Genomic DNA, 26678 nt, shown 5'->3' with positions numbered 1-26678 from the left:
GAGACGCAGAGCGAGAATAGGAAATGCAAGCGATCGCCCGAGATCTGACGCCAGCGACCCCTGACTGCCACTCCCAGCCACGACCGCGAGGGAAGCCGCTGCACGGCAGGCAGCCACTTATGGGGTGACAAACTTTGATCGAGCACTGCAGTAGCTGGGCATCGGTACTGCATTCTCCTGCCGTGGCACCGTTGGAAAAAATCACTCGGCCGTCTCCCAGAAGCGGGATCGAGCATGCCCTGGAACACGTGGCCCCTGTTCCTCTCGTCGGCCAACACTCGTCTCGGCAGGTTGGTGATTGTCGAGTGGCAGGTTTGCCATGTCGCGCCACCTTGCAACTAGCTATCAGACTAAGGGCGAGGGCGAGGGCGGTTGGGGGACAAACTTGACGCCTGCAGCAGCCATGGTCTCCCACCCAACCACTCGCAAGGCCGCCGTTCATTGCGGATACGGAGGCTGGCTCAGTTCACGAGAGCCGCGGACAGGAGGTGAAAGCTAAGATCGACGCTGTTGCTTCGTATTGCAGCCCGAACCAAGTCGATGGAGGCCCTTGCAGAGATGGCAAGCATCCGTGACATCCGTTACTGCCTATTCTGGAGCCGGAGAAACATTGGCGGGCTGGATGCGGAGGAAGCTAGGGTCACCATCAACTTGTCCCACCGCCCATTGTTACGTCAGTGCGATATATCACAAACAACAGGACTTAACACATGCAAAGAAGGCCGAGGGAGACCGTCAGGCGGCTCAAGGGCAGTGTTCTTTGGGCTTCCCGCATGATGGCACGCCGGTCTCTCCGCGGGACGGTATAAGTCCGTCCAACCTCCCGGATCCCAAAGTCTGTTTACGCTGTGTGCTCCCGGCCATCACGTCCAGCCTCGTCTTTCGCTCACGCCTTCTCACCAACCCCGTGATTATAGTCGGGCACTCCGTTGCTGCATTCGTTTGCAACTACTTATTGCCCTCGCCTCTCACGTTGGGAGATTCACCCCGTAGCCATTCCCAGTACCCAGCCTTGCCTGCCTCTCCTCTGCCCGACGCTCTCTGGCTGGAGAATTTCTGCACGCGCAAGGTGTGAAATATTGACCTCAACATGCTCTTCAGCCTCCTGCTGTCGGCCTTGGTGGCCACGGCCCTGGGGGGTCAAGTCAAACCTCGTTGGGGGAAGCCCACGGAGCCAGTCACTTATACGACAACCACCGTCTGTCCCGTGACGTCGACTGTCACGACAAGGGGAACGTAAGTCTCCATTACCGTTTTGTCCCTGCTTGGGAAGACCTCCGCGCTGACCGTGCACTAGAACCTACTGCGTCACCTCGCTCACGACCTCCACTATAACCGTCACCGACTGCAATGGCTGCTCTGGCGGCGTCACCACTGTCCCTGGACCTCCCGTCACCAAAGGCACCACCACGTTCGTTGAGATTACTTACACGACCGTCTGTCCTGTTACCGAGACCATCACCGGCCCGGGCCACACGACGGTGAAGACGCGGACTGCCACCAGCACCATCGTGACCCATGTCCCCACAACCATCGTCAAGAGCATTCCCGGGCCAACAAAGACTCGCACGAAAACAGATGTCGTCTTCACCACCTTCACCAGCCTCTGCCCTGTGACTGAAACGACTACAATCTCCGGCAAGAAGCAGCCGATCACGTTCACCAAGACTAGCGTCATCGAGACAATCGTCCCGACGACTGTCCAGGAGACGGTCCGGCAGCCCAACCGCACGAAGACGGCCACTGAGGTACAATTCTCGACCATAACAAGCCTGTGCCCCGTCACGGAGACGAGAACCATCTCAGGGACCAAGGTCACGGTCACTTTCACGACCACGAAGCTAATTACGACGGCGATACAAACCACTGTCCCTGAAACGGTCACGAAGCCGGGCCGCACAGTGACAGCCACAGATGTGGAGTTTTCGACCATTACCACCGTCTGCCCCGTCACTGAGGTCACCACCATCTCGGGCACCAGAGTGACTAGGACGTTCAGCACGACAAAGACAATCCAGACGGCGGTGCAAACGACCATCCACGAGACGGTCAGGCAACCGGACACTACGGCCACGGCAACGGATGTCTCCCTGACGACAATCACGAGCCTGTGCCCCGTCACCCGCGTCACCACCATCGGCGGCAAGGAGCGGACCATCACCTTTACCACCACCAAGCTCATCGAGACCAACATCCCCACCACGGTCCAGAAGACGGTTGAGCGCCCGGACGTGACCGCCACGGCCACAGAGGAAGAGCTCCAGACGGTGACGAATATCCAGCCCGTCACCGAGGTCATCACCGTCGGCGGCGAGAGGAAGACCATCGTCCACACGACCACAAAGGTCATAGAGGTGTCCAAGCCCAAGACGGTGTTCCAGACCGTCACGGAGCCAGGAACCACCGAAAAGTCCCTTGAGGTGGTGTTTGTCACGGAGACGCGCGAGTTCCCCGTCACCAAGACCATTGTGATTCCCGGCGGCAAGGTCACCGAGATCATCCAGACAACAAGGACCGAGGTCGTCAGCACCCCGGCTACCTTTACCGTCACCCAGTCGGCCCCACCGGTCACCACCACGGCGACGCAGGTTCCCACGGCCGGCGCGCAGACAAACAACGTCCCTGCCGCGGCCGTGTTTGCCGGCGTGGCGGGCTTCATGGCCCTTCTCTAGAAAGAACAGACGCAGCCCTCTCGGGAGCTTGGTGGTATACGGGGTTGATATTTGCATGTGGACGTTCCTTTTTTTCATGTTTCTCAAAGTATGTTTCTTGGCGGCTATCTTGTACAATGAGACGGACGTGTCTCATTTAATTAGCTTGTGCTCGTCTGCGAGACGAGCGTGGGGCGGAGCGGAAGCGGCACGACGCAAAACGGGCAAAGACTGACTCGGCGGAGATGGAGGAGGAGGGAGCGCACGTTTTGTTGGACTGGACCGAGCAGAGTATACGAAGGTGTGCGCGGTTGGGTGATTGCGGATTCGGCGGACATTTTAAAAAACCAGTTTCGTGTACATAGACTTGGGCATTGGACCTCCCATGGAGGAGGGGTGGCTAGATGTGGACAGACGACAGTAATGAGATAGTCTTCCCTTGAACCTTGAACGTGCGACTCTGACGTCGACGTTGGAAAGTGGCAGATGCTTGGTCGCAATACTGATTTTCCGTCTGAAGCTCTACCGCTGGAGGACTGGACAGAAGTGTTTTATCCGCAAACCCTTGCTCCAAACGCCCTTGATATCATTGCTCAAACGACACCCCTCATCGCCCCTGGCGTTGGGCCATCACCTGTCGGCCACAAACCTCGCCGGATTCGGCTCCGTCGCCTCGTCGGCGCGGCCCGTAAACGTGCAGCCGGGAAAGTACCGTCCGCACTGGAGCAGGAACGACGAGTTGAGGTCGATCCAGACGATGATGCGGCGGAGCAGGCCGCCCAAGCCGAGGGCGTCGATGCCGCCGCGCAGCTCGACCATGCGGCGCAGGCCGCGCATGTGGGCGTGGTAGGTGGGCTCGTCGCCGTGCATGGCCTCGAAGCTGGCGAGCTTGGCGACGGCGCCGACGACCTCGTCGGAGAGGCAGCGGCGGGGGTCGCGCGTGGCGGCGTTGACGGACGTGATGGCCACGTGCTTCATGTGCAGGAGGTGCTGGCGGATGGCGGCGCGGGAGGGGAAGGTGGTTTGGTAGATGGTGATGGGGGCGTCGGTGTCATCGTCGCTGCCTGTGCCGCTGCCGCTGCCGCTGGTGGGTGGAGAGGAAGAGGAGGATGAGGATGAGGAGGAGGCAGACGAGCCAGAGGAGGAGGAGGATGAGGGAAAGGGGTAGCTGGCGGGATAGGCGTTGGAGACGTAGTTTGCCGCGCTGAGGAGCAGGATGACGGCGAAGATGGAGGGGTCTGACAGGACGAGGGGGAACCAACGGCTGCGGAGGAGGCCCTTGTGGCCGGGCCCGTCGAGCTCTGAGATGTCGACGGCCATGTGGACGACGTCTGGAGGCACGCCTATCAGTAGGGGCTTCTATTAGGCGAGTCGTCACTTACAGTTGTCAGTCCAGGCCGGGATGTTGGGGTGCCAGGGCCCCGGATAGGCTCTAAAGGGATCGACCCTGGTGCCGCCCAGCAATGGATCGAAGAGCAGTGCTGAGGCGGCAGTTGAGCGGCCCCGCGGCAGCTGGATCAAGGAAGCGGCGGCAGCATCTTGCCCCCTGTCGACCCAATCGTCGACTTTGTCATCATCATAGGGAGGCGGGGGAGCAGCGGCGGCGGTGAGCTCATACGTGACAGAGACGGGTTTGCCGCCGCGTCGTCGCCGTCTGCGCCTGCGTTCCCTGGCTGCCGCGTCGGCCTCGGCCTTGCGGTCGACGACAATGGGCGACGATGAGGAGGAGGTGCTACTGGTGCCGTTGGGGAGCGCCGCCGTCGATGGCGGTGGAGGGGGACGGTGGACGGCCAGGTGGGCCTGCCAGCCGCGCTTGGAGACGTGGGAGCGCAGGCGGGAGGTGGCCAGGCCCTTGAGCTGGTCGGGGCGGTTGCCGACGACGAACTCAAAGGTCGCCGACGAGGAAGAGGATGCGGCTGGTGGTGGTGGTGGTGGTGCCATGAGCGGCGGCGGCGGCGACGGCGGAAGCAGCAGCAGGGTTTGACCGGACTGAAACCACGTGCAGCAAGCAGGGTGTGCGTCCCCTGGGGCCTTGGCGTCTCTCTGCGACGTCAGATTGTGAAGCTGCCGCGGCTTTTGCTCTTAGTGTGCGTTGGGCGTTGGATTGGACGGCGGACGTCGGTGGGATGGGGGGAATGGGGGATGGCGATGCGGGATGCAACGCGATGAGCGAGCCAGCGGGATCAACGACGACGACGGAACACCCCCTCTTTTCGCGTCACACACGGCCCGGGGCGTGTGCGCCAATTCATTCAACCCATGGTGGGACACGAGGAGCAAGGGTTCTCGATGCCGGTGCGGTGCGGTGCGTGCGGCTGGATGGGTGAGAGGCGACAAGAAGGACGAGGAGGAGGATGTGGAAGAAGCAATTATGGGGTTTCGACAACGGGTGGGACACTCACACTCACATACGCCACTGCCATCGATAGACATGTGGCGCGCGCGGCATGGTAGTTAAACGTGCTAACTAGATCGGGTGCATGCAAGCACGCAGTCCGTCCGTCTGCCGACGAAAGCTTGATGCCGACCCGTCTCCACAGAGTCCACACCGTTACGATTTGATCGACTTGACGCCGTGTTAGTTGAACTTATATGGGGCGTCTTGGTGGCAGGAGGCTTTTCGTGCTTGGGCGATGCCTCTGGTGCCGCTTTTATCCTCTACTTCGAACCATCTCGTGTGTGATGTTCAAATCTGGTTCGACATATCTGGTCGTATTTACAAGCCAACACAAATAACGCTCTATATTCTATACTCTATACTCGATAGCCGCCCAGTCGCCTCCCCTCTGTCACCTGCCATCCTCCTCCTCCTCCACGACGTCCAGCCCCAGCCTGCTCCAGCGCCGCAGCCTCTCCCCCCAGCACCACAGCAGCAGCGGGCTCAGCACCGCCAGCCCCAGCGTCGCAAACGCCAGCAGGCTGTTGCCCCAGCCGAGCCCGAGCGCGTCGTACATGTCGGGCGCGAAGAGCGGGAAGCCGAAGCCGCACATGGTGCGCAGGAAGGCCCCCACGGCCGCCGCGCTGGCCGCGTACCGCGCGCTGTACGCGTCCACGACGTACGCCTGCGCGCTCTGGAACGCCACGATGAGGCCCGTCGCGAGCAGCGCGCAGCCCACGTTGGGCACGATCCAGTGGAGGCGCGCCTGCGCCGTCCACCCGTAGAGGAAGAGGCCTGCTGGCGCGAGGACGCTGCCCACGGCCATGGGCGGGACGCGCCATTCCGGGCATCCTTCTTTCCGTCCGTACTTGACCTTGTAGTAGGCGTACAACTGCAGATGAAGATGTTAGTTGTTTATGGTCCTGTCTGAAAACGATGCCGGTAGCTCACCTTGTCGATGAGGGGGTGCGAGATCTGGAGCCCAATCATGAATCCGACCCCGAGCGAGAGGTAGTTGAGACTGGCCGTGCCCTTGTCCATACCATATGCTCCGCTCCAGACTCTGGGAAACGTCGAAAGGCTGCCCAGCGTAAGCGAGGTCCACGCAACAGATCCATACCCAGAACCACTTACACCAGATACATGACGCCGTAGAGGTACGCCCTGTAAATCGACGGCGCCAGCACCGCAGGATGAGACACGATCATAATCAGCGGCAGCACGAGCCGCCTGCGCAGGATCCTCGCCATGCCGCGCTCGTCGTCGTACGCCGTCCTGTACGCCAGCCCCGTCTCCCGACGCAGCCGCTTCGCCTTTTGCGACAGGATGCGCGGCGCGTACGTCTCCTTGAGGAAAAAAAAGGCCGTGACCTGCACCAGGACGTCGAACATGGACGTCGCCCAGAAGATCCAGCGCCAGCTCGTGTGCAGGGACGTGTAGGCGCCGGCGATGGGCGCGACGACGGGGCCGAGGAACGTGAGCATGCCGTATATCGTCTGGCCCTTGCCCCGTTCCTCCTTGGACCAGCAGTCTGCCAGCACGCCGTTGCATAGCTAAGGGAACAAAATGCTCTTGTTAGCGCAAAGTTACAATATATACATTGATTATTGTAAGAGGGCCACCCACCGCCTGCGGAGCGCTGCCGCCGATGCCGCTGAGGAACCGAAACGCCAGCATCTGGTCCCGCGTGCGCGCGAACCCGCACGCCGTGTTGAAGGCGAGGTACACCAGGTTCGCCCACTGCAGGACGGCGACGCGGCCAAAGACCTCGGAGAGGGGCGCCAGGACGAAGGGCCCCTGCGCGTAGCCGAGGAGGAAGATGGACATGACGAGCGCCTGCATGAAGCCTGGGGCGACGCCGAGGTCGCGACCGATGTCGTCGAGCGCGGGGGCCACCATTGTGGACGAGAAGGGCGAGATGAAGGTGAAGCAGGACACGAGAATCGTCGTGGTCCATTTCTTCTGCCAGGTCCAGTTCATGGGGTTTGCGGGATCGGCGGGGCCGTCCCATGATACGACGGTGGGCTGTGGTGGTAGGTCGTCGGTGTACTCTGGAGGAGTGTCGGTCATCATCTTTTCGGCGTCGTCGTCCATGGTGTTGCTGCTGTTGCCGTGTGTCGTGAGCTCCATGTAGGTGCCGCGTGGGGGATCCATGGACATGAATGTGGCCACACGTATCTGAGACGACGTCGATCTGTCTGCAACAGAGTTGTCGTCGTCACCGAGGTAGAAAGATGATTACCCAAACAAGATGCCAAAAGCAACACGCCTGGGGTTCATGCCAGGAACGACAGAACAGAAGATGGGGCACATCAAGGGCCACCCCATGGGTAATTTACGCATCGGCCGAGACAGGGCGGCCGGCGCGATCCGGCGAGGCGGCTCGACCATGGAGACGCAGCACACGAGACACATTTCCCAACTGAATCAGCCTTGGGACACAAATGACGTCTGAAGAGTATCACGAACGAAAGCAACGCGCCGGTTACACGCACGCGCTGACGAGGCCGCCGGGCCCAAGGATCTTTCTTTTCAGCCCAACAGGGTTGCTCCTTGGCAGGCCGCATCACATCACAGTGTCGAGGACTGTGAAGCGAGTTTTGAGTTCATCCCGAGGTCTCGTTGCATCGAGGCAGTGCCTGGCTGGGATGGCCGGAGCGCCAGCCTCTATTTTTGCCTCATGTTTCTGTGCGCTGGTGGTGAGTACAATAATTACACACCGCAAGCAAGCCAAGCCAAAACCAGGGCTGAGCCGGTCCAGTGAACGCAGCGGCGTCGAAGCTTGTTGGAACGTTTCCATGGGAAGGGGAAAGCCACAACGAAGCATCCTGGGCCAGGGATTACGTGTCGCGGACCCCCATTGCGCCACGATGCTGTGAGGGGGCCCTCAATGACGGGAATGGTCCCGCGGGCGTATCAGGGTCACAGACATCGGAGGGAGCCGATGGGAGGGCGATCAAGGGTGGTCGCGTGAGGGGCTACCGGATTCTGCGCGATCGACGCCCGATGAGCTTGTTGTTGCTCGACGCAGAGTTGGGAGGGTTGCGGCCTTGCGGGAGTGGCGGGCGGGTACGCGCCTAATTGGCAGCGCAACGGCTGCTTGCATGCCCGCATCTCTGAGGATGGGACGGGACGCGCGGTTTTCCCATCGTGTTGGGCGGAGGGTTGTGAGTAGTGAGTTGTGAGCTATTGTCGAGGAGGAGGGGCCTTTCGGCGGCAGCAGAGCCACAATGCGATGGCGGAGCAGATCAGCAACGACGAGGAACACGGACGGGGCAAGCAACACAAGAGAGGCTGGTGGCATGGCATGGTGGTTGTGGTGCCACAGCCCAACTGTAAACTGCCCGCACACGCCCACGCGTATGTCTGCAGATCGAGCCGATCCCAATGCCGGTGGTGGTGTAACACATAGTTACATGGCGTTCTATTTCTGGGCCGGCTTCGACACGCACTTACACGCCAACCGACGCCTTCTAGGGCTTGACCAAGACCAAGAGACGACGACGACGCCGGCGACAACGACGAATTATTGCGGAGATTTTGGCGGGGACCGACCAAGCAAGCCTTGGGCCAAGCTTTCTGGCCAAGCCCGCGGACAGCCTGACCGCTCTTGGCCACCCCTAGCAAACACGAGATGGCAGTCTTGGCCGGGCGGAGGCTGCGCTGAGTCTGACTGTGAGAATCTCCAGTTTCCAGTTCTCCAGTCTCCACGCTGCCACACGCAAACGCAAACGCTAGGAGACAAGGGGACATGAGCCCGCTGCGTTTGTGTCTGTGTTAGATGGCCACGCGGCGTGACAGCTCCAGGCTCAGGCACAAACAGGTACCAGAGTCCAGACGCAGGCACACGGTGGGCTGCCACCAGACAGGCACAGGCGGATGACGCATGTCTCTGTCCCCTGCGACTGCATTCCTTGGAGAGCAAAAGCAAAGCAAGCGGAACCCCCGTCCATCCCGTCATCATCCCCGTGCAACATGAAAGGGGGGGGGGGGCCAGGGTTTCGTCATCGGTGCGACAGGCTTTGGAGGCGGAGCGGGCTCACTCGCTAAAGTTTACCTTGACGTGGTGTCTGTTATGTGCCTGCCCATGGTCCAAGCTGGCACGACCATGCGGTGAAATTTCAAAGAAGGCGTTGTCCGGTTCCGTGTTGACAAACGCGCACTGGTGGTTGAATTTCGCAATATAAAATGCCTCTGGGCTGTCGATCGTAGTCTGTACATGCCATATCCCGGTCCATCGCGTGAGGACCTGACGGTATATGAGCTCTCTAGACTGCCATCATAACTTACAAGTCAGTCGTACTTATACCCTGACATGGCGCCACTGCGCATCCTCGTCGCCCCCTCCGGCTTCAAAGAGAGCCTGGGGCCCGAAGACGCCGCCGCCTGCATCGAGCAGGGCATCCGGCGCGTCGCCGGCCCCTCCGAGGCCTTTGTCTGCAAGATGCCCGTCCACGACGGCGGAGAGGGCTTCTGCCGCGCCGTCGTTTCAGCACACCGAGGCCGGCTCGTGCACGCCGACGTCACCGGCCCTGTCCGTCAGCCTGTCGCGTCCCACTACGGCATCATCGGAGACACCACCGCCGTCCTGGACATGGCTGCTGCCGCTGGGCTGCGGCTCGTGCCCCGAGACGGCCGGGATCCTACCCGCACGACGTCGTATGGCGTTGGGCAGCTTATGAAGTTGGCGCTGGATCAGGGGTGCAGCAAAATCATAGTCGGGTGTGGCGACTCTGGGACTACGGATGCGGGAGCGGGTATGCTTCAGGCTCTCGGCGCGCGTCTCCAGGACAGAAAAGGGGTCGAGCTTCCGGTGGCGGCCGGAGGGGGCTCTCTTGTCGACCTAGACAGAATCTGTCTGGATGGACTTCATCCCAGGCTACGCAGAGGCAAGTAAACCTTGTGCATCTTACAACACATCACTGACACAGCGCAAACAGGAGAGGTCGTCATCGAGGCCGTCTGCAACACCAGCAACCTTCTCTGCGGCGACCGCGGCGTCGCCCGCGTCTACGGCCCGCAAAAGGGCGCTACACCCGCGCAGGTCGAACTACTCAGCCAAGCCATGGACTCCTTCTCCCGCGCCGCCTCCCTCTCCCTCGGGCGCGACATATCCCAGGCCCCCGGGTCCGGCGCCTCGGGCGGTCTCGGCGCCGGGCTGCTCGTGCTGGGCGCCTCCCTGCGCGGACGCACTGCAGCCATCGACGAGTACTTTGGCCTGGGGAAGGTCCTCGCGCAGCCGTGGGATCTGGTCTTCACGGCGGAGGGGTCACTGGATGCGCAGTCTGCGGCGGGAAAGATGACCAGCGAGGTGGCGCGGCGGGCGACCACGGCAACGCGAAAGCGGACAAGCGGCGGCGGCGGCGGCGGCAGGGCAAGGGGAACGACGCAAGTGGTGGCCCTGGCGGGGAGCATCGGGGACGGGGCGGAGCGCATGTACGGGACGGGCGTGTCGGCGTATGCGAGCATCCTGGACGGGCCGCTGACGCTCGAGGATGCCATGGCGAGGACGGGGGAGCTGCTGACGGGGGCGGCGGAGAGGACGATGCGCATGGTGCTGGTCGGGGCGGCGCTCGGGGCGAGGGCGGACTTGGGGCGCGTCGCCACGGCGCCGATATGTCAGGTCGGGATGCCGTCGGCGGCGGCAGCGTCGTCGTCGGTTGTTGCTGTGACGCAGATGTCGGCGTAGATGTGGAGGGAGGTGTAGCCGTTGATGGCGTGGGTCGATGTGCCACGGCATGTGTGTTGTATATTTGAAATTAGATTCTCACGATGGTATGGATGATGAGCATTAGATATTCAATGGTAAACCAACTGTCCCTCTGTCTCCTAAATGGCAGCTTTGAAGTAGTTTAGCTGAGCGTCACGACAACCTCTCTTGCGTTTTCCCTCCGAGTAGTCAGCGGTGCTCGAGTTGTCACTCGCTCTCTGATGTGTGGCGATGTGGCCACGGTCCGCAAGAGAGCCTAGAAAAGAGCGCCGACCAGCAATTTCTGTGACTTGGTTTCTTTCCCCGCCTTCACTGTAAACGTGGAGATCGACTGCAGGCCTGACAATGGCTCTGTCTGCGCGGCCACGATGACCTAGTACGAAAGTACGCCCACTTACATCAGACAACGGTCACCACAGAGCCGCGTGTGTGCAACACCCCTTGAAGTGTAAAATTTTTTCTTTTCCTCGCTGAAATCCTTTGTTATTGAATAAACGGCTGCATCCAATGAACCAGCACGGTGTCGGGGCAGAGTTGCACAAGGGGGGGACGTATGGTTGCCTGATGTTGGTGCGGGCCAAGGCCGGGCCCCTACATGTAGGAAGCAAATATGTGAATACAAGGATACTGTACTGTACGTTGGAAACGAAAACAGGCCCGGCGTGAGTACAGTATGATGTTAAACATCATGCAGCGGCATGTATATGTGGTTGTCCCTGACGGCAGCTTGTACTGTAGCTCCTTACCTGCATACATAGTGCGTCGGATCGCGGACATTTCGGTGACGGCAGGGAAGACAATTCGAACGGAGCAGGTTTCCGATGAGGACGGCGAGACGCACGGGCCATGCATAGATTAGTACATGCATGCATGCACGCATGCATGATCCGGACAGGAGAGCCGCGAGGGAGACCCCCATTTTCTCTGTCGGGGGCGCCCGCCATCAGATCGATCGTCTCCTCTCCGCCATCCCGTCCGTCTCTTCACGATCGCTGTTTTGCAATAGCACAATTATATACTACCCTGGACTTTTTGGCAAGAAGGCTAGAGCGTTGCCTTAACTGCAGTTTGACATCGTCTCTCCTCCGGCGGGGGAACACATCATTGCCATCAATCTTTGGCTGACGTATCTTGATCCAGAAGAGACTGGTAACTCTACCTATCCTGCATCGAGCCGTGCAGTCAATCTAGCATCACGCCAGAGCAGTTTGACTGCACGCGAGGCATGGCCCCAATCAACAACCCCGACTTCAACGTCGTGACCCCCGACACCTTTGCGTCCGCACGTCGAAGCGCCGCGGCGGCGGCAGCAGCAGCTGTGGGAGCGACCGCGCACACGCCGCAGCCGCCTCGCGTCCGCCGCAGCAGGCCCCGGCCGGGCGACCGGCGCAAGCGGGTGCTGGCCTTCCTCGACAAGATCCCGCAGGACGTCGACGACTGGGACGTCGAGATCCCCGAGGACGAGGAGCTGGACCGGATACGGGACCTGCTGACGCTGGCGCACATCGACGCGACGCGGCGCGCGACGATGCACTGGGAGGTGCTCCTGCTCGAGTGCACCGAGCACCTGCGGTCGGACGCGCTGCAGGCCGACAAGGGCCTCGCGGGCTTCTTCGTGCTCGTCGTGCTGGCCGCCTGCGAGGTGTTCCTGACGAGCGACAGGGTGCGGCTGACGGCGGCCAAGGACGAGGTGAACAATGCGCTGCGGCTGTTCCTCCGCAGCAGGCCGTTTGTCTCGGAGCACGTCGAGCTGGGCGACGAGACGCTCAAGAAGTTTCGCTCCGGCTGCGTCATGGGCACGACGGTGCTGTCCATGCTGGCGAGGATCTGCCTCGGCAACCGCGCCTTTGTGATTCCTCTTCTGAGTGAGTGGCCGGCATTTTATAGGATATGAGGTTCCCGTTCCGAGGGAGGACACGCACTGCAGCGGCTGATAAGCTAACCATGCGACGACGACGTCAACGAACCAGTCGATAACTGCCAGACCGTGTTCCAGTCCTTCGTCGCCGACAGCCAAGACTGCATCAGACACTGGGCCACCAACGCGCCGCTGAAGCTGCATCCGTATTCCGCGGTCCACCTGCAGAGGTTCTCTATCCCCTCGCTCGTGCACGAGCTGCTGGGGGGCTTCCACATGAACGTGAGGTATGAGAAAAGATGCCGTCATGCGGCCTACTGACTGACTGCCGCTGACAAGTCACGACGTGGGGGAGCAGCCCGTCCGAGATCCGCGAGGTCTTGGACATGGACGCCGGACCAGAGTCGCCCAGGGAGATCTTTCCAATCTACCAGCTACCTCCCATGCGTATAACTGGCGAGGCTGTGAGCACTGAGCTGACGCGTGATGCATGTTAAACGCATACGGCATACTGTTCTCCTGTCCTCGTCGTTGGAACTGCCATCCCCGTTCGTGTAAGTCAAGTAACCAAGTCCCCAGCAGTTAGAACGGCGTGCCGCCACCTGGCTCGTGCAGCAGGCAAGGCCGGTGCGGCGGCGCGCACGAGCGATCGGCGCTCCCGGCCTCGGATTTCCCAAACGCCGGCCTCCCATAAATCCGTCCGTCCGTCCGTCCGTCCGTCCAGCAGCGCGGCGACAACGGGCGGCGGGCCCGTAGCAACAGCTCCGGGAAGCCCAAGCCCCGTTTTTGTGTGTTTTACGTCTTCCTTCTCTTCGGAACAGCCACACGGAGAGGCGTTTTCGCTAGGGCGGCGACGCATCCAGGGCGGCGGCGGAGGGTGGCGGCGGCGCCATGTGAAACATTTCCTAATCGGGGAAATGCATTTGGACATTTTAGCAGAAACTCTAAAGCGTCGAGAACTGACAGCACAGCTTCGGGCGCGTGGGCTTGACAGCTGCTTGCAGACGCTTTGACCTGTCGAGACCCCTCACCGGGGCGATCCCGGGGCCTTGCAGCGATGAGGTCGATGCCGTGTCATGCTGCAACGGCTTCAGAGCCAGCCGCCTCGGTGGAGAGGTGGCTGCGTCTTGCCATGTCCGTCTGCTACGATGCCAATACTATATAAGGCGTCGTCGACACTGACCGGACTCGACACACTCGGCATCACAATCGCAGTTCACATAGCCTTCAAGTTCCCCCAATCACCTTAGAAGATAAAACAAACACAAAAAATGTCCCTCGACGGCAAGGTCGCGCTCATCACCGGCGGCGCCAAGAACCTGGGCGCCGCCATCGCAACGGAGCTGGCGGCTCTCGGCGCCGGCCTCGCCCTGCACTACAACTCGCCCAAGTCCAAGGACGCCGCCGCCAAGCTCGAGCAGGAGCTCAAGGCCAAGTACCCCAAGGTCACGGTGCGCTTCTACCAGGGCGACCTGACCACCGAGGCCGCCGTCGACAAGCTCTTCACCTCTGCCATCAAGGACTTTGGCAAGATTGACATTGTCGTCAACACGGTCGGCAAGGTGCTCAAGAAGCCCATTACGGAGATTACCGAGGCCGAGTACGACGAGATGTTTGCGTAAGTTCTCACCCTCCGTTTTGTGTCATGACGTGACGTGGGGTGAGGCATGCGACGCTGACACCGAAATCGCAGCGTCAACTCCAAGGCCGCCTTCTTCATCCTCAAGGCCGGCGCCAAGCACGTCGCCGACGGCGGCAAGCTCGTCACCATCGTCACGGCCCTGCTGGCCGCCTTCACCGGCTTCTACACCTCGTACGCCGGCTCCAAGGCGCCCGTCGAGCACTTTACCCGCGGCGTGGCCAAGGAGCTGCAGCCGCGCCGCGTGAGCGTCAACGCCGTGGCCCCGGGGCCCATGGACACCCGTGAGTTCCTTCCTCAAGTATAAAACCCACAGGGGGGGATGAGAGCGCTGACATGATCGCCGCAGCCTTCTTCTACCCGCAAGAGTCGGACGACGCCGTCGCCTTCCACAAGAGCCAGGCGCTCGACGGCCGCCTCACCGAGGTGCAGGACATTGCGCCCCTCGTGCGCTTCCTTGTCACCGAGGGCTCGTGGATCACCGGCCAGACGCTGTTTGCCAACGGCGGCTACACGACGAGGTAACGTCGCAAAAATAGATGCAGATAGTGCAATGACGAACGAATCGCTGAAGCTCGTGGACCTTTGATCGCGCTGTGATGCCGTGGGCTGTGCAATTGTTTGTAAAAACCTCAGGACGCCATGGTCTAATCGACATAACGCAATGACTTGTTCCCGTATGTCCGTTTGACATCGCTGCGCGAGTTTGCATGGCCGTGTAAAGCTGGGTTGATGCAGAGTGCAAGTCGAGTTAGCGATCGGTCGCTGTCGCTCATTGAAAAGGCGGGGCGCTTCTGCGGTGGGGACCTCCCAGGTTTCCTTCCCTCCGTCACCTAAACTCACCTGGCGCGCAGAGGCTCACCAGCGCATCACGGTCAACCTCCTCCCTCCGCCATCATCACCGCCTGCCCCCCGGGCCAGCGCACCACCGCCACCGCAACCATGGCGCCCGTCGAGCGATTGAGCCACGATGAGCTTGAGCGTACGTCTCTCCCACCGCGCCTGCACGAATCCATCTCTCCATGCTTCCTTCACCCCGTGCGCGCGCCCGCCCCAGACTGACACCCTCCCGCAGAGCAGCTCAAGGACATCATCCAGGACCTCTACAACATCATGGTGCAGGTCACCACCTACGACACCACCGGCCGGCCCAGCCGCGACGTGCTTTCCAACCAAGTGTGCGTCTGAATGCCCGTTCCGTCTCCGTCTCCGTCCCGCACCGGACCTTGCCCACCTTCCTTTGCCTGCCTGCCTGCCCGCCGCACCGCAACCCGCGAGCCGCGAGCCGCAAGACAACCAGACTGACATACCGCCCGTGCAGCAAGACGCTCTCGACGTCCCTCCAGACCCTCCACGCCTCGGCCGCCCACCCCCTCGCCGCCCTCCCCTCCGTGCCCCCCGAGCTGCTCGAGTACGTCGAGAACGGCCGCAACCCCGACATTTACACGCGCGAGTTCGTCGAGCTCGTCCGCCGCGGCAACCAGCTCATGCGCGGCAAGGCCGCCGCCTTTGACTCCCTGCGCGACGTCCTCGCCGCCGACATGGCCGCCGCCATGCCCGAGCTGCGCGACGACGTTGAGCGCGTCCTCGAGGCGACGGGCGGCAAGGCTCTCGGCGGCGCCCGTGCTGCTGACGTGACAGGCGCTTCTGCTGTGGCCGGTGGCGGCGGCGGCGGCGGCGATGGCGATGCTTCTGGCGGTGCTGGTGCTGCTCCTGCGGCTGGGGCTGCGACGCAAATACCTGCGCAAGGTGGTTCGGCCCCGACTGGATGAGAGAGAAGACGAGGGTGGCTCGAGACGAGTCGACGACCACAAATCACCAGCGGATCAGGTACGTTTGGGACTGGAGCGATGCGACATCCAGACTGCCCCAGGGAGGCATACTCGGAGGGACAGGCGTTACGGCATATAGATACCCAGATGCGAGTGTATGACTCGATCTCATAGTCCCTGCATTGGGCTCCCGGACGTGTCACAATAGTTATCGTCATGAGCGGAAACTCCGGCACTTCGCCGTGGAATAGAGTCCCAGTGGTCTCCAATAATGACACACCTTCTCAGACGAAAGCAGGCGTACTCAACAGCCCCGGAGGGAGCCAACAAATAGAATGTCTACATGCAATCATACTACATCCAGTACGTCGTCCGACGACTCCCTCCCCATCTAGTGTCGTATCCATGCGCATGCGAGAGCCATCGGACGAGCGTAACAAAATGCCCACTGGCCTTGTCCCTTTTTCCGACTGTTTGCTTCTGCGTGAGTCTTCAGAGACGGCGGGCACCAGCCAACCCGCTCCTCTGGGCCCTCATCGAGTAACGCCGTGTAAATGAAAAATGGTGTATGCAAAGCGTGTCTGTCTTTCGCTGTGTCTCCAAGTGTCTTCTATCCACTCGAAGCCGTGGCCCTGTTGCCGCTCCCGGGCCAGAGGTACCTGTTGCACAAGTACAAGAGGCCGACGCCGACGAGCCCCAGCGCGACCAGCTGTGGAGGGAGCAGGACGGTGGCGGCCAGCACTGCCATGCCGTAGCGTCGCAGGGTATCGACCAGCTCGTCCCGGGCTTCCCGCCGTCGCCGGAAATCGCCGTGCAGCTTCTCTTTTGCTGCCCTGGCTGCGTCCTCCGGCATGCCGGCTTCTTCCCACGCCCACTCGTCGGCGTCCTCGACCTCATCGCCCGTATCATACTCTGACTCGGCTGGTCATTGGAAAGGATACCCGCCACCTCGCGCGCGACCGGGGCCACCCGTGTTGAAGTTGAAGCTGGCGCCTCCAGGGAAGCCGCCACCACCGGGGAAGCCTCCGGCGCCTCCTGGGAACCCACCGGCACCGCGGAAACCACCGCCTCCGAAGCCGCCCTGGTTACCCATCATGCTGAAGAGGATCTCTGGGTCGATGCCGCCCATGCCGCCGCCCATGCCACCGCCGCCAAACATGTCGGCGGGGTCCATGAGGTCGTCACCGTTGTCGTAGGCGGCCTTCTTCCTGCGATGGGGTCAGAAACGATTGTGCGCAATAGCAAATATGGCGCCGTGACTTACTGAGGATCACTCAAGCATTCGTAGGCTTCCTGCATATCCTTGAACTTGGCTTCGGCCTCGGGATCATTAGGGTTCTTGTCCGGGTGAAGCTTGACGGCCATCTTGCGGTAGGCCCTCTTGATCTGGTCGGGCTCGCAGTCCTTTTCCAGGCCCATAATCTTGTAATAATCTTTTCTCAGACTCTTCTTGAGTTCCAGTTCGGCCTTGCGGACCTCTTTGGGGATGGTGCGGTCCTCCGGGTCGAGCTCTTGAATTGCCTTCCATTCCTTGACGGAATCTTCCCACTTGCCCGCCTGGCCAAGCGCGTTGGCCTTGGTCTTGCGGGCCTTGGTGTAGCCGGGGTCCAGGGTCACGGCGCGCTCTGCATCGGCGATGGCGTCATCGTACTGCTTGAGCCTGATCTTGCACTGCGCCCGGTTCTGCAGGAGCTTTGCGTTCATGTTTCGGTTGGAAGGGTCAACCTCTAGGGCCGCCGTGTACTTTTCAATGGCGGCCTGCAGCCGACCAGCCTTGTACTCGACATTGCCCTCCTCCTTCATGCGGTCCAGCTTCTGAACAATCCTCAACCACTTGACCGCGTCGCGGAAGTCCGGGTCGCAGTTGATGGCCATGCGGAATGCCTGGATGGCCTTTTCGTTGTCGCCTTGGCCGTAGAGGACGCGACCACGAAGAACGAGGGCCTCGGGGTCCTGGCTGTTGTGCCGCAGAAGCGACATGGCGATGTTCTGTGCCTCGCCCAGCGAATTCTCGCGTCCCATGGCGATGTACGCCTCGCCCCGCATGAGCTGCCACTTGCGGGGCTTGCTCACGCCCGGGCCCAGGCCGCGCTCAGCCTGGTCCAAAGCATGCAGAACCATGGACCCAGCCGTGCCCTCGCGCAAGCTATCCCTAGCGGCATTGATGTGGTGAAGCATCTCCCGGGTCGGCGCCATGTCCTTGGCAGACGGGGCTGGGTCGATGCGCCCAAAGGTGGTCATGGCCTCCTCTGGTCGGCCGAGGCCGGTGTAGATGCGCGCCAACCGCAGCAGAATTTTGGGGTTTTGCGGATCGACATCGGCGGCATGAGAGCAATCCTCGAGGGCGGACTCGTACTGTCCATTGGACATGTACGCGGCGGCGCGGTTGCTGAGGAAGGTTGGTGAATCGGGGAACAAGTCGACGGCTAAAAGTCACAATTTGTCAGCGCACTCTCAACAACATGCATGGCTGTTAGATAGGGGGAACGCACCCTTGGTGTATTGCTCAATTGCCTTGCTGTAGTTCCTCTCCTTGAAGAAGCGGTTGCCAGCAGCCTTGTAGGCCTCGGCGTCCTCCTGCGGCGTGGGCACAGGGCTGGAAGGGTTGGACTTGTGCGGCGGCGGGGCGGGTGCCTCGTCGTGGGAGGTGCCGTTGGGAATGGGCACGGAGAAGTTTGCCTGGGCCGAGGGGTTTGGGGTAGCCGGCGGCGGCGGCGAGGAGGACGGCGCGGTGCCGTTGCCGTTGACGGGAGGCTCCCGGTCGATATCCATAGCGTTGCTGCCGCTCATTGCGGAATTGGCGAGGGCGGAGAAGCGCTTGCGCTCCTCGGGCGGCAGATTCAACGGATGGATGTCGGAGTCAAATTTGCTGCTCCGTCGCGACGACGACGTGGGCTCGGTGGCGTGCCGGGAGAGCCTCGAGGTGCGTGGTGACGACGAAGACTTGGGGGAGGCGGCAGGGTCGCGGTCTCTGGTCGAGTCCCGGTAGGAGGCGGGCCTCGAAGATTTTTTGGGCGACGACCGCGGGGTGGCCGACGCGGACGAGGGCGTCGACGGCTTGGTGGGGGAGGGAGGCTCTGAATGAGCGTGCTGCCGCGAATCTGGGCGGTCGTCGAGGCTGGGACTGGACGCGTGCTTCTTGGACGCAGAAGAGGAGGGTTTCTTGCTACCGCCGAAGAACTTCATTTGGGGCGGCCGGAATGCGGGACTGGCAGCGTCGAGGGCGACTCGACTCAGCGGCAGGGCTGTCCCCGAAACAACGGTATGCCGGATACTGGAAATAGATGGGGGCGGTCGAGGCTAATAAACGGGCGTTAAGCTCCCAAAGGGGGAAAAGTCTGGGGCCACCGGCGGGAGCGGGAAAGGTAAACGACGCCGGCGCTGGGCGAAAAAAAGCGTGCGGCGTTGCGTGCGGGAGCGGGAAGACGCGCGAGGGAGGGTGGAGGGGGGGGGGAGGGACCCTCGATGGGAAACGAAGATGGGAGAAGACGAGCGAAAACAAGGCTGGGCCAGGGGTAGATTCGAACGGCTCCAGCAAGCGACCAACGCGATAAGCGACAAGCGACGGCGGAGCAGAGCAGAGCAGAGCACAGCAAAGCAACGCAACGGAACGGACAGGGCTGGTGAAGGGGGAAGGAAGAGAAAAAAAGAGAGAGCGAGAGGAGGAAGAGGGAAGGGGACAGGCCAGGCGAGGCGTGACGAAGGTCCAAAACCAGACGACAGAAGAGCCCAGCCCAGCAGCCCAGCAGTTAGGTAGTTACTGCTACTGCTACCACTACGGCACAACAGGTGCACAGCGGGTGAGGTGCGCTGCAAATGCACACGGCGTCCAGTCCAGCGGCTCCTCCTCCCCAGCCCGCGATTTATCAGCGGCAGCAGCAGATGATTGACAGCGGCCCCGGGCGTGGGTGCGAAATTGTGACTTTTTGGCTGGCCGGGGGAGGAGGCCGAGAGAAATAAAACAGGACCCCCCGGGGGGGTGGTAACGTCACAGAGATGATGATCCCAGACGGGCAAGGAAAAAGCATCGACGACGAGGTTGGCTCATCCGCTGACGACGGCGGCCGTTGACACGGGCGCATGCTCCGTGCCTCGTGCTCGATCCCATGATGCCGCCCGCTGGCTGGTGCTTGATACCACAGATACCTACATAATACCCCCATCGTCGCCGACACCGGGCGTGTCTTTTTGACGGCGGAGCGAAGCACACGACGGCCAGTCAGGCGGGCCGCTGCCACCGCTGCCGCACCCGCCATGGGGCCCCGTGACCTCTCAACGGCTCGCAGGCCTGCAGATTCGCACATCCTGGATCGTCTCTTTGCCCCCGTAGGCAGGCCGTGGGTACCTGACGTGTCCGGACGCCCATCCCCAACCTCCTTCCTGCCGGGCGGCCCTGCATGCTCCTCGCCACTCGGCCACTGAGAGCGTGTCCCCCCAACCGACCGACCGCTCTGTTTCGCTGGGCCAGGTGTTGCTCTTGCCTGTTCGCTGGCTGTCGCGCTGTTGTGCCGGCAACGGCGTCGCGCGCATGCAGGCCGCTCGTCGCTCGTCCTATCGCTAAATGTACGGGGCCCCGAGGGCCCCTCCGGAGGCGCCATGATGTCCTCGTGCATCCGGCCCCATCGTTCAAACGGGGTCTTGCATCTACGCGGATGCGGTTCTAGAAGGTTCAGTGGGGCCGGCCCGGCTGCCGACGCGCGCCGGCGGCTCCTGCGGCGCCCCCTGCGGCCACTACGGCGGCTGGAGCTGACACCAGACGGCGCCGAGTGGCCGGTCGCTGCGTCCGTCGCCGCAAGCTGCGTCGCTAGCCTGCGCTGGCTGCGCTGAAGAGACACGTCTGAGTCGACACTCAGCTCTCCACGTTTGCGGCGCGTAACGGGGGGGAACACTCGATTGCGTCACAGCGGCAACAGCTTGGCCCTTTATCATAGCATTAATACAGATTTTACGTCTCATCCAGTGTCGTGTGCCATGTCGTCAGATAATCTTGTCCCTCGCGTTGCACAACCGCTGTGCAACCGTCCGAGACACCCGATCGAGGCTGCATCCCTGATGCTGCAGCGTGCCGCCCCCTTGCCAGAGTCAACCGTCATCAAACCGGGCCTGCCAATAAATCAAGCTTTGGTAGCAGACTGAAGGTCTCCCCGGTGACAGTAAATGTACATGTAGTCGTAATTCGCGAAGCATGGTAGACCAACGCCCCTGCGCCTCCCAAGCAAGCCAGGCGCTCATCAGTCCTCCGAGTTACCGTTAGAGCCGTTGTCGGCACTGCCGTTTCCTCCCATAATGGAGTGCACAAACTCCTGGTACTTAAACACCTCGCCCTTCTTTGCGCCGAGCTGCGCATTCATGTTGCAGTTGAACGCCCGCCGGCCAGTAAAGCCGTCGACTACCTTGTCGACCTCAGCCGCCGTCAACGCGCGCTCCCCGGGCTCGGGCGCCGTGTTGAGCAGGGCGTCCCGCAGCTCCGCCCAGTTTACCTGGCCGCTGTCGTCGTCATCAAAGGCCGAGAATGCAGAGAGGAGCTCGGCGCTGGGGGAGAGCGCTGCGAGCGCCTCGGCTAGCGAGTTGAGAAACGCGGCCAGCGCGATGGTCTGCGGCCGGGATGGAGGGAAGAATTTGGCCACGTCAGAGTGGCCATTTGGTAGTCCTGAAGGGCAACAGTTGTCAGCATTACTCCCGGCGAATGCCGTCAGGGCAACTAACCAAGCTGGCTCAGCATGTCGGCAACATCCTCTCGGTTGACGACGCCGTCACAATCCCTGTCCAGGATCTGGAAGCCGTCCCGCAGCGTCCTGACCTGCGCAGGCAGTAGTTGTGACAGCGCGTTGCCGTTGCTCAGCGCCTTTGTCGGTGGTGCCCGCGGGATGGACTCGGGTCTCTGCGGCGACGCCATGCTCTCGACGGGCGTCTGTGCCCTTGGGGTCCAGCTGTCCTGCGTGCTAGTCGGCGTCGTTGGTCTTGCGAATCGGCTAGCTCCGGCCAGCGGCGCAGCTTTCGTCGGCGATGAGGACGGAGTCGTGTGTCGCAGCGGCGAAGGTGACGCGGGCGATTCTGGTCGTCTGAAGGGCGAGCTGCGCGAAGGAGGCGAGCCGTAGCCGAGGGGAGAGGGCTTGTATGCTGTTGATACGGACTGTGAAGGGTTAAGGATGGGGTTGTCAGCTCTGCTAGATCCCGGCGTTTCGACTTGGGCACTTGGGGCTACTACCATGACTGCAGCGGACCCGTCTGACGAGGGGCGCGCCAGGTTGGCCAAGGAACGTTGGATCTACGCGGGGGGTCGTAGTGGTGGAGAATGGGCGATCGATGGGCGACGGCTTGCGAAGACAGTCTCAAGACGTTGATTGCCGAAAATGCTGTGGATGCAATCGTGAATATGTTCTGCGATGGATTGCGTGCTGCTCGTAGAAGGGAAGTGCGGAGGTGCTGCACGGGCGTTGGCTGGCCTTGCGCAGGCGCAGCCGTGTCTCGCCAAAGTAAACAACCGAACGCAGCAACAGCCGTGACAACGGCAGCCTTGCAGCGGGGCCCAGACCCAGGTGGTGTGTTGGTGGGGTGCTGGGCAGCGAGTGGCTAGTGCGTGCAGTGGCTGCCGTGGCGGCTCGGGCAGGTGTGGCGTCAAGCTGCAGCGCTCTGATGCCGTGGCGCCCACACGACGGGAGAAGCCCTGGACGCAAGAAAAGGGGTCGGGCAGCCTGCAGTGAGCGCAGCGGGGAGGAGGCGCGCTAGGGTGCCCTCAATCCCTTGGTCGCCCAGGGAGGAGAATGCACAATGGTTGAACCCTTGGCGGGCCTGGTAGCGGACTCAGGGGTCCTCGCAGCCGCCAATTGGTGAGTGACGGGACTAGGTGCGGCGTCTGATTACCCCTGAGAGCCCCCCAGCCAGCCACTCAGGCCCGGGAATTGGCTCAAGATCGGATGACTCTGCCAGCCCTCCTCCAGCTCCCACCACTGCGAGCGCACAATGCGCCGCAGCCATCCACCGCAGCGGTGGATGAGCACCAGAGCACCCGCCAGGGTTGCATTTAGCGGCACCACCCACCACCCACCAGCCCTGTGAAGGCACCATAGAGCCCTGCCTAGGTGCGCACCTCAACTCTCCACCCTCGGTGATTGATCCACCAGGGCCGCCACCAGCACGCCCGACCCCGACGAGAGCCCCTGGTCTCGAGTTTAGGAGAGATGCAGCACCACCATGTCATGTCTCAATGCCCTCGTCGCCCTGCCAAGCAATTGCAGCATTGATTGATCGTCTCGCATAACCACCAGACGCAAGCACGTCTGCGACACGCTGTCTTCGCATCAGTCGCCTTTCGCCCGCCCGCCAGCCGGACCCTCGATTCCTCGACCTGGAGCTCGACGTCGACAACCCCGCCTCACCCCCCTGAGCAGCTCCTGACCGCTTCTGCGGCGGATCCCCCGCCTGCGCATGGCGAAGCGACAATCCGGATAACTGCGCTGCCGACGAACCTCTGTCGCCGTCACGGAATCGACCGAGCCGAAACAGGGCCCGTGCCCACGACGACCTCGACGCCGTCCGTTGTTCTGCTTCCACTCGCCTCCACTCTCCGTGGCAGTCCACGACAGTACGACCCCGAACAAAGCAAAGCAAAGCCAACCACGCCGGCGGGGCTTGCGGCTGGCCGCCCACGCCGCTTCTGCGTCGACAGCTCGTCGGTCGATATCCCGCCGCGGTAGGGCGGGCTCCCTCGCATCCCGACGATGGCGGCGACGACCTCCACCCTGCCTTATATATCCCGTTACAACAGCGCCAGCAATAACCGCTCGGATGCTTCGCTGACGAAGCGAGCCTCGCTCCTGTCCTTCCCCTCCTCCCGCTCCGCCTCCGACATGTCTCTCAACTCGCGGCAGGCGAGGTCACCGCAGCCGCCCGTCGCCGAGACGGACCGCACCTCGGACCCGAGCGCCAAGTCCAAGACCCCGTCGCTCGGCCCGTCGTCGCAGCACTCGTCCTTGTCGGCCCCGCGCCGTGTGAACGCCGATGCCCGGTCCTCGCGGAGGCTGAGGTCACAGTATCCCCGGGGATCCCCGGACAACCACGTCGAATACATCCTGGTCGCTTCCTTTGACATTGACCGCGGTCCCGTCATGGAGCACCAGTATCCCGTGGCAATCACTGGCGACGAGAACATGCTCGCTGAGCTGATGCTGCCCGATCAGGCGCACGCTCGCAATCAGGATTGGACCATCTTCTTTTTGCACAAGGATACGAGCCAGGAGGAGGAAGACGAGGAGCGTCAGCTGAAGGAGCGCAGACGACGGCGGCGCAGGAGACTGCGGGACCGCGCCGCTGGCATCATCACCGAGGAGGATGGCGAGGATGCTGAAGAAGACGACCTGGATGACGACTTGGACGACGACTCGACGGACAGCGAACCGGAAGGCGGGGAGGGACCGCCTTTGATTCACGTCCTGAACTTGGTCAACACAAAGCACGATAAGTCTGTGAAGCGAGGAGCCATCGTGAAGGCCATGGCTATCTGCACGCGGCATCCGTTTCTGCACATATACAAGGTGAGTCTAGGAGCGCGCATCCCCGTCATGTAAGCACAGAGGAGCTGACCGTAACAGCCACTGTTGCTGCTCGCGTTGGAAGAGTACTTCAAGTCACCAGTTCCAGAGACCCTGGCCCTGCTGTATGATGCTGTCAACGCCATGGACCTCTCGCTCATGCCGAAACTCAGCATCTTGGAGAGACATCTGCTACTCGCCAGTGAGAACAGGGACCTCTTCGTGGAGAAATTCGAAAAGATGATCCAGATGCGCATGGCCGAAGATAGGGGCGAGGTCCTCGACAATGGCAGCGGCGATGAGAGCAGGAGCCTAACCAAGGTGACGAGCATCTCAAGAGCTGGCACCAAAGCCCACGTCGAAGGCGGAAGTCAGTCGGTGTATTCGGTACCAAGAGACACGCATGAGTTTGAGAGCAAGGTCATGTACAAGGGCATCCCCATCCCCATCAAGGTGCCGACGGCCGTCATGCCGGAGACGGTGGGAGACTTTTCCCTCATCAAGCTCATCCAGAACTTTTCCGACCCGCACTCAAAGTCGCCGCAACCGTTCTCACTGCACCCGCACCTGACGACCAACGGCACGCACACGCATCCCATCATTGTTTTGGTGAATGCGTTGCTGACGCAAAAGCGCATCGTCTTTTTGGGGCACAACATGCCGTCTGGGGAGGTTGCTGAAGCGGTGCTCGCAGCCTGCGCGCTCGCCTCCGGAGGCACCCTACGAGGCTTCACCCGGCACGCATTCCCTTACACAGACTTGACCAAGATTGAGGACCTGCTCAATGTTCCTGGCTTCATCGCTGGCGTTACGAATCCCACCTTTGAGAACCACCCCGAGTGGTGGGACATCCTCTGCGACCTGCCGAGCGGGCGCATCAAGATCAGCAGCAGGATTGAGCCTGCGGCAGTGACCGAGGGACTCATATTTTTCCAACAGCAGAACCCGTCGCTCGCCAACATTGCGGCCGGCAACTCCAACAACCACCAAGATCTGACGGGCGATGCGGCCTTCATGACGGACATTCTTAAGAGCATCGCCGTGAGGCATGGGGAGCGAGTCATTCGGGCAAAGTGGCGCGGCTGGGTGCTCAAGTTTTGCCGCATTGCTGCGCAGTTCGAGGAGAGTGTGTACGGCGCAAGCGCCCTGTACATCGGGAGCGAGGACCAGGAGATGACGCTTCCTGGAGCCAGCGGCCACGGCTATGTGTGGGCGGACGACGCAGCCAAGAACAAGGAGCTTGCCGGCAACGTCACGAGAATCGAGGGCTGGCGCAACACCCGCAGCTACTATAGCTATATCCAGGTAGGCGACCCTTGCCTCGGTATCATCATCGCGCGTAATAGCGGCTGACTTTTGCAGGACCTCGCCCAGCTCTACACCGTTCGCCCCCTCAAGGGTCTCGACCTGGCGCACATGCACGACCGGCTGCGCATGCAGCGCTTGACGCCGACGCAAAGTCGCGACATTTACCTGACGCTGTCCAAGTACATTCATTCCTACGACGAAATCTGTCTGTTGCTGAACGTGGCCCCCGAGTCGCACGCCGGCCTGTTCTACCTCGCGCTCGGGCTGTTCCACAAGGAGCGCGACGTGAGGCTCAAGACAGCCGACCTGCTGGAGCGCATCTCGCAGCACGAGGCCGGGCAGCACTGGTGGCGGAGCTTGAGCCGATTCGAGAGGCTTGCGTATGAGCGCCTCCGACGCGAGTCCGAAGCCGAGCTGCGGGCCAAGCTGGAGAAGGACGGCCTCAGCCCGGGCTTGGAGAAGAGAATCAGCTAGTGGGCCAGACACTGGCGTACCAGTCACTACTACCATTGGGCGGCGTTTACGTTCATACGGCTAATGATGGGGATGCGGGTGTATTTCACGGGTTATGACTTGAACGAGACGTTTATTTGTTAAGATGGGGGCGGATGGTAAGCATCCTTATGGCTTGGGCGGTACGTTGCTGTGCATTTTGGATCATCGGATGGCGAGCACCGAGGCAGACTAGCGACCTTGTGGTATTATTTCATGGGAACAAGTGGTCAAGAAGCCGCTGGTTTCATGGGTTGGTTTCGATATTTGATCCTGCTCCGTACATACAAGTATCTTGTCAGCTGAAGAACGGCCTGTCCCCGGCGCTGTGCACCTTTTT

The 26678-nt window shown here is 61.6% G+C and overlaps 10 protein-coding genes across 10 annotated transcripts; 6 read left to right on the top strand and 4 right to left on the bottom strand.

Annotated features, from left to right (window-relative positions):
* Positions 1-1090: 1090 nt before the first annotated feature.
* On the top strand, positions 1091-2672 carry PLICBS_003138 (uncharacterized protein; the record flags this gene model as incomplete). Its single annotated transcript, XM_018322870.2, has 2 exons — positions 1091-1236; positions 1298-2672. The coding sequence occupies 2 exons, from the start codon at positions 1091-1093 to the stop codon at positions 2670-2672; spliced, it is 1521 nt and encodes a 506-aa protein (XP_018178100.2).
* A 609-nt stretch (positions 2673-3281) lies between these two features.
* PLICBS_003137 (uncharacterized protein) lies at positions 3282-4592 on the bottom strand (the record flags this gene model as incomplete). Its single annotated transcript, XM_065600156.1, has 2 exons — positions 3282-3982; positions 4034-4592. The coding sequence occupies 2 exons, from the start codon at positions 4590-4592 to the stop codon at positions 3282-3284; spliced, it is 1260 nt and encodes a 419-aa protein (XP_065456228.1).
* An 848-nt stretch (positions 4593-5440) lies between these two features.
* PLICBS_003136 (uncharacterized protein) lies at positions 5441-7122 on the bottom strand (the record flags this gene model as incomplete). Its single annotated transcript, XM_018322869.2, has 4 exons — positions 5441-5920; positions 5980-6109; positions 6163-6581; positions 6655-7122. 4 exons carry the CDS (start codon positions 7120-7122, stop codon positions 5441-5443), a joined length of 1497 nt encoding a protein of 498 aa, XP_018178099.2.
* A 2221-nt stretch (positions 7123-9343) lies between these two features.
* PLICBS_003135 (uncharacterized protein) lies at positions 9344-10717 on the top strand (the record flags this gene model as incomplete). Its single annotated transcript, XM_065600155.1, has 2 exons — positions 9344-9785; positions 9969-10717. 2 exons carry the CDS (start codon positions 9344-9346, stop codon positions 10715-10717), a joined length of 1191 nt encoding a protein of 396 aa, XP_065456227.1.
* A 1246-nt stretch (positions 10718-11963) lies between these two features.
* Positions 11964-13093, top strand: PLICBS_003134 (uncharacterized protein; the record flags this gene model as incomplete). Its single annotated transcript, XM_065600154.1, has 3 exons — positions 11964-12603; positions 12709-12883; positions 12955-13093. 3 exons carry the CDS (start codon positions 11964-11966, stop codon positions 13091-13093), a joined length of 954 nt encoding a protein of 317 aa, XP_065456226.1.
* A 774-nt stretch (positions 13094-13867) lies between these two features.
* PLICBS_003133 (uncharacterized protein) lies at positions 13868-14760 on the top strand (the record flags this gene model as incomplete). The annotated part of the gene is made up of 3 exons (XM_018322868.2): positions 13868-14214; positions 14290-14519; positions 14585-14760. The coding sequence occupies 3 exons, from the start codon at positions 13868-13870 to the stop codon at positions 14758-14760; spliced, it is 753 nt and encodes a 250-aa protein (XP_018178098.2).
* Positions 14761-15177: 417 nt separating this feature from the next.
* On the top strand, positions 15178-16007 carry PLICBS_003132 (RNA polymerase II mediator complex subunit; the record flags this gene model as incomplete). Its single annotated transcript, XM_065600153.1, has 3 exons — positions 15178-15217; positions 15311-15413; positions 15557-16007. The coding sequence occupies 3 exons, from the start codon at positions 15178-15180 to the stop codon at positions 16005-16007; spliced, it is 594 nt and encodes a 197-aa protein (XP_065456225.1).
* A 610-nt stretch (positions 16008-16617) lies between these two features.
* Positions 16618-19193, bottom strand: PLICBS_003131 (uncharacterized protein; the record flags this gene model as incomplete). Its single annotated transcript, XM_065600152.1, has 4 exons — positions 16618-16928; positions 16956-17215; positions 17272-18433; positions 18500-19193. 4 exons carry the CDS (start codon positions 19191-19193, stop codon positions 16618-16620), a joined length of 2427 nt encoding a protein of 808 aa, XP_065456224.1.
* Positions 19194-21238: 2045 nt separating this feature from the next.
* Positions 21239-21903, bottom strand: PLICBS_003130 (uncharacterized protein; the record flags this gene model as incomplete). Its single annotated transcript, XM_018322866.2, has 2 exons — positions 21239-21657; positions 21714-21903. The coding sequence occupies 2 exons, from the start codon at positions 21901-21903 to the stop codon at positions 21239-21241; spliced, it is 609 nt and encodes a 202-aa protein (XP_018178096.2).
* Positions 21904-23857: 1954 nt separating this feature from the next.
* Positions 23858-26320, top strand: PLICBS_003129 (uncharacterized protein; the record flags this gene model as incomplete). Its single annotated transcript, XM_018322865.2, has 3 exons — positions 23858-24541; positions 24599-25843; positions 25901-26320. The coding sequence occupies 3 exons, from the start codon at positions 23858-23860 to the stop codon at positions 26318-26320; spliced, it is 2349 nt and encodes a 782-aa protein (XP_018178095.2).
* Between the last annotated feature and the right edge of the window lie 358 nt (positions 26321-26678).

This window comes from Purpureocillium lilacinum (genome assembly GCF_023168085.1).
Source record: "Purpureocillium lilacinum CBS 284.36 DNA, scaffold_2, whole genome shotgun sequence".
NCBI lineage: Eukaryota > Fungi > Ascomycota > Sordariomycetes > Hypocreales > Ophiocordycipitaceae > Purpureocillium > Purpureocillium lilacinum.
This window is presented reverse-complemented; position numbering and strand designations above follow the sequence as displayed.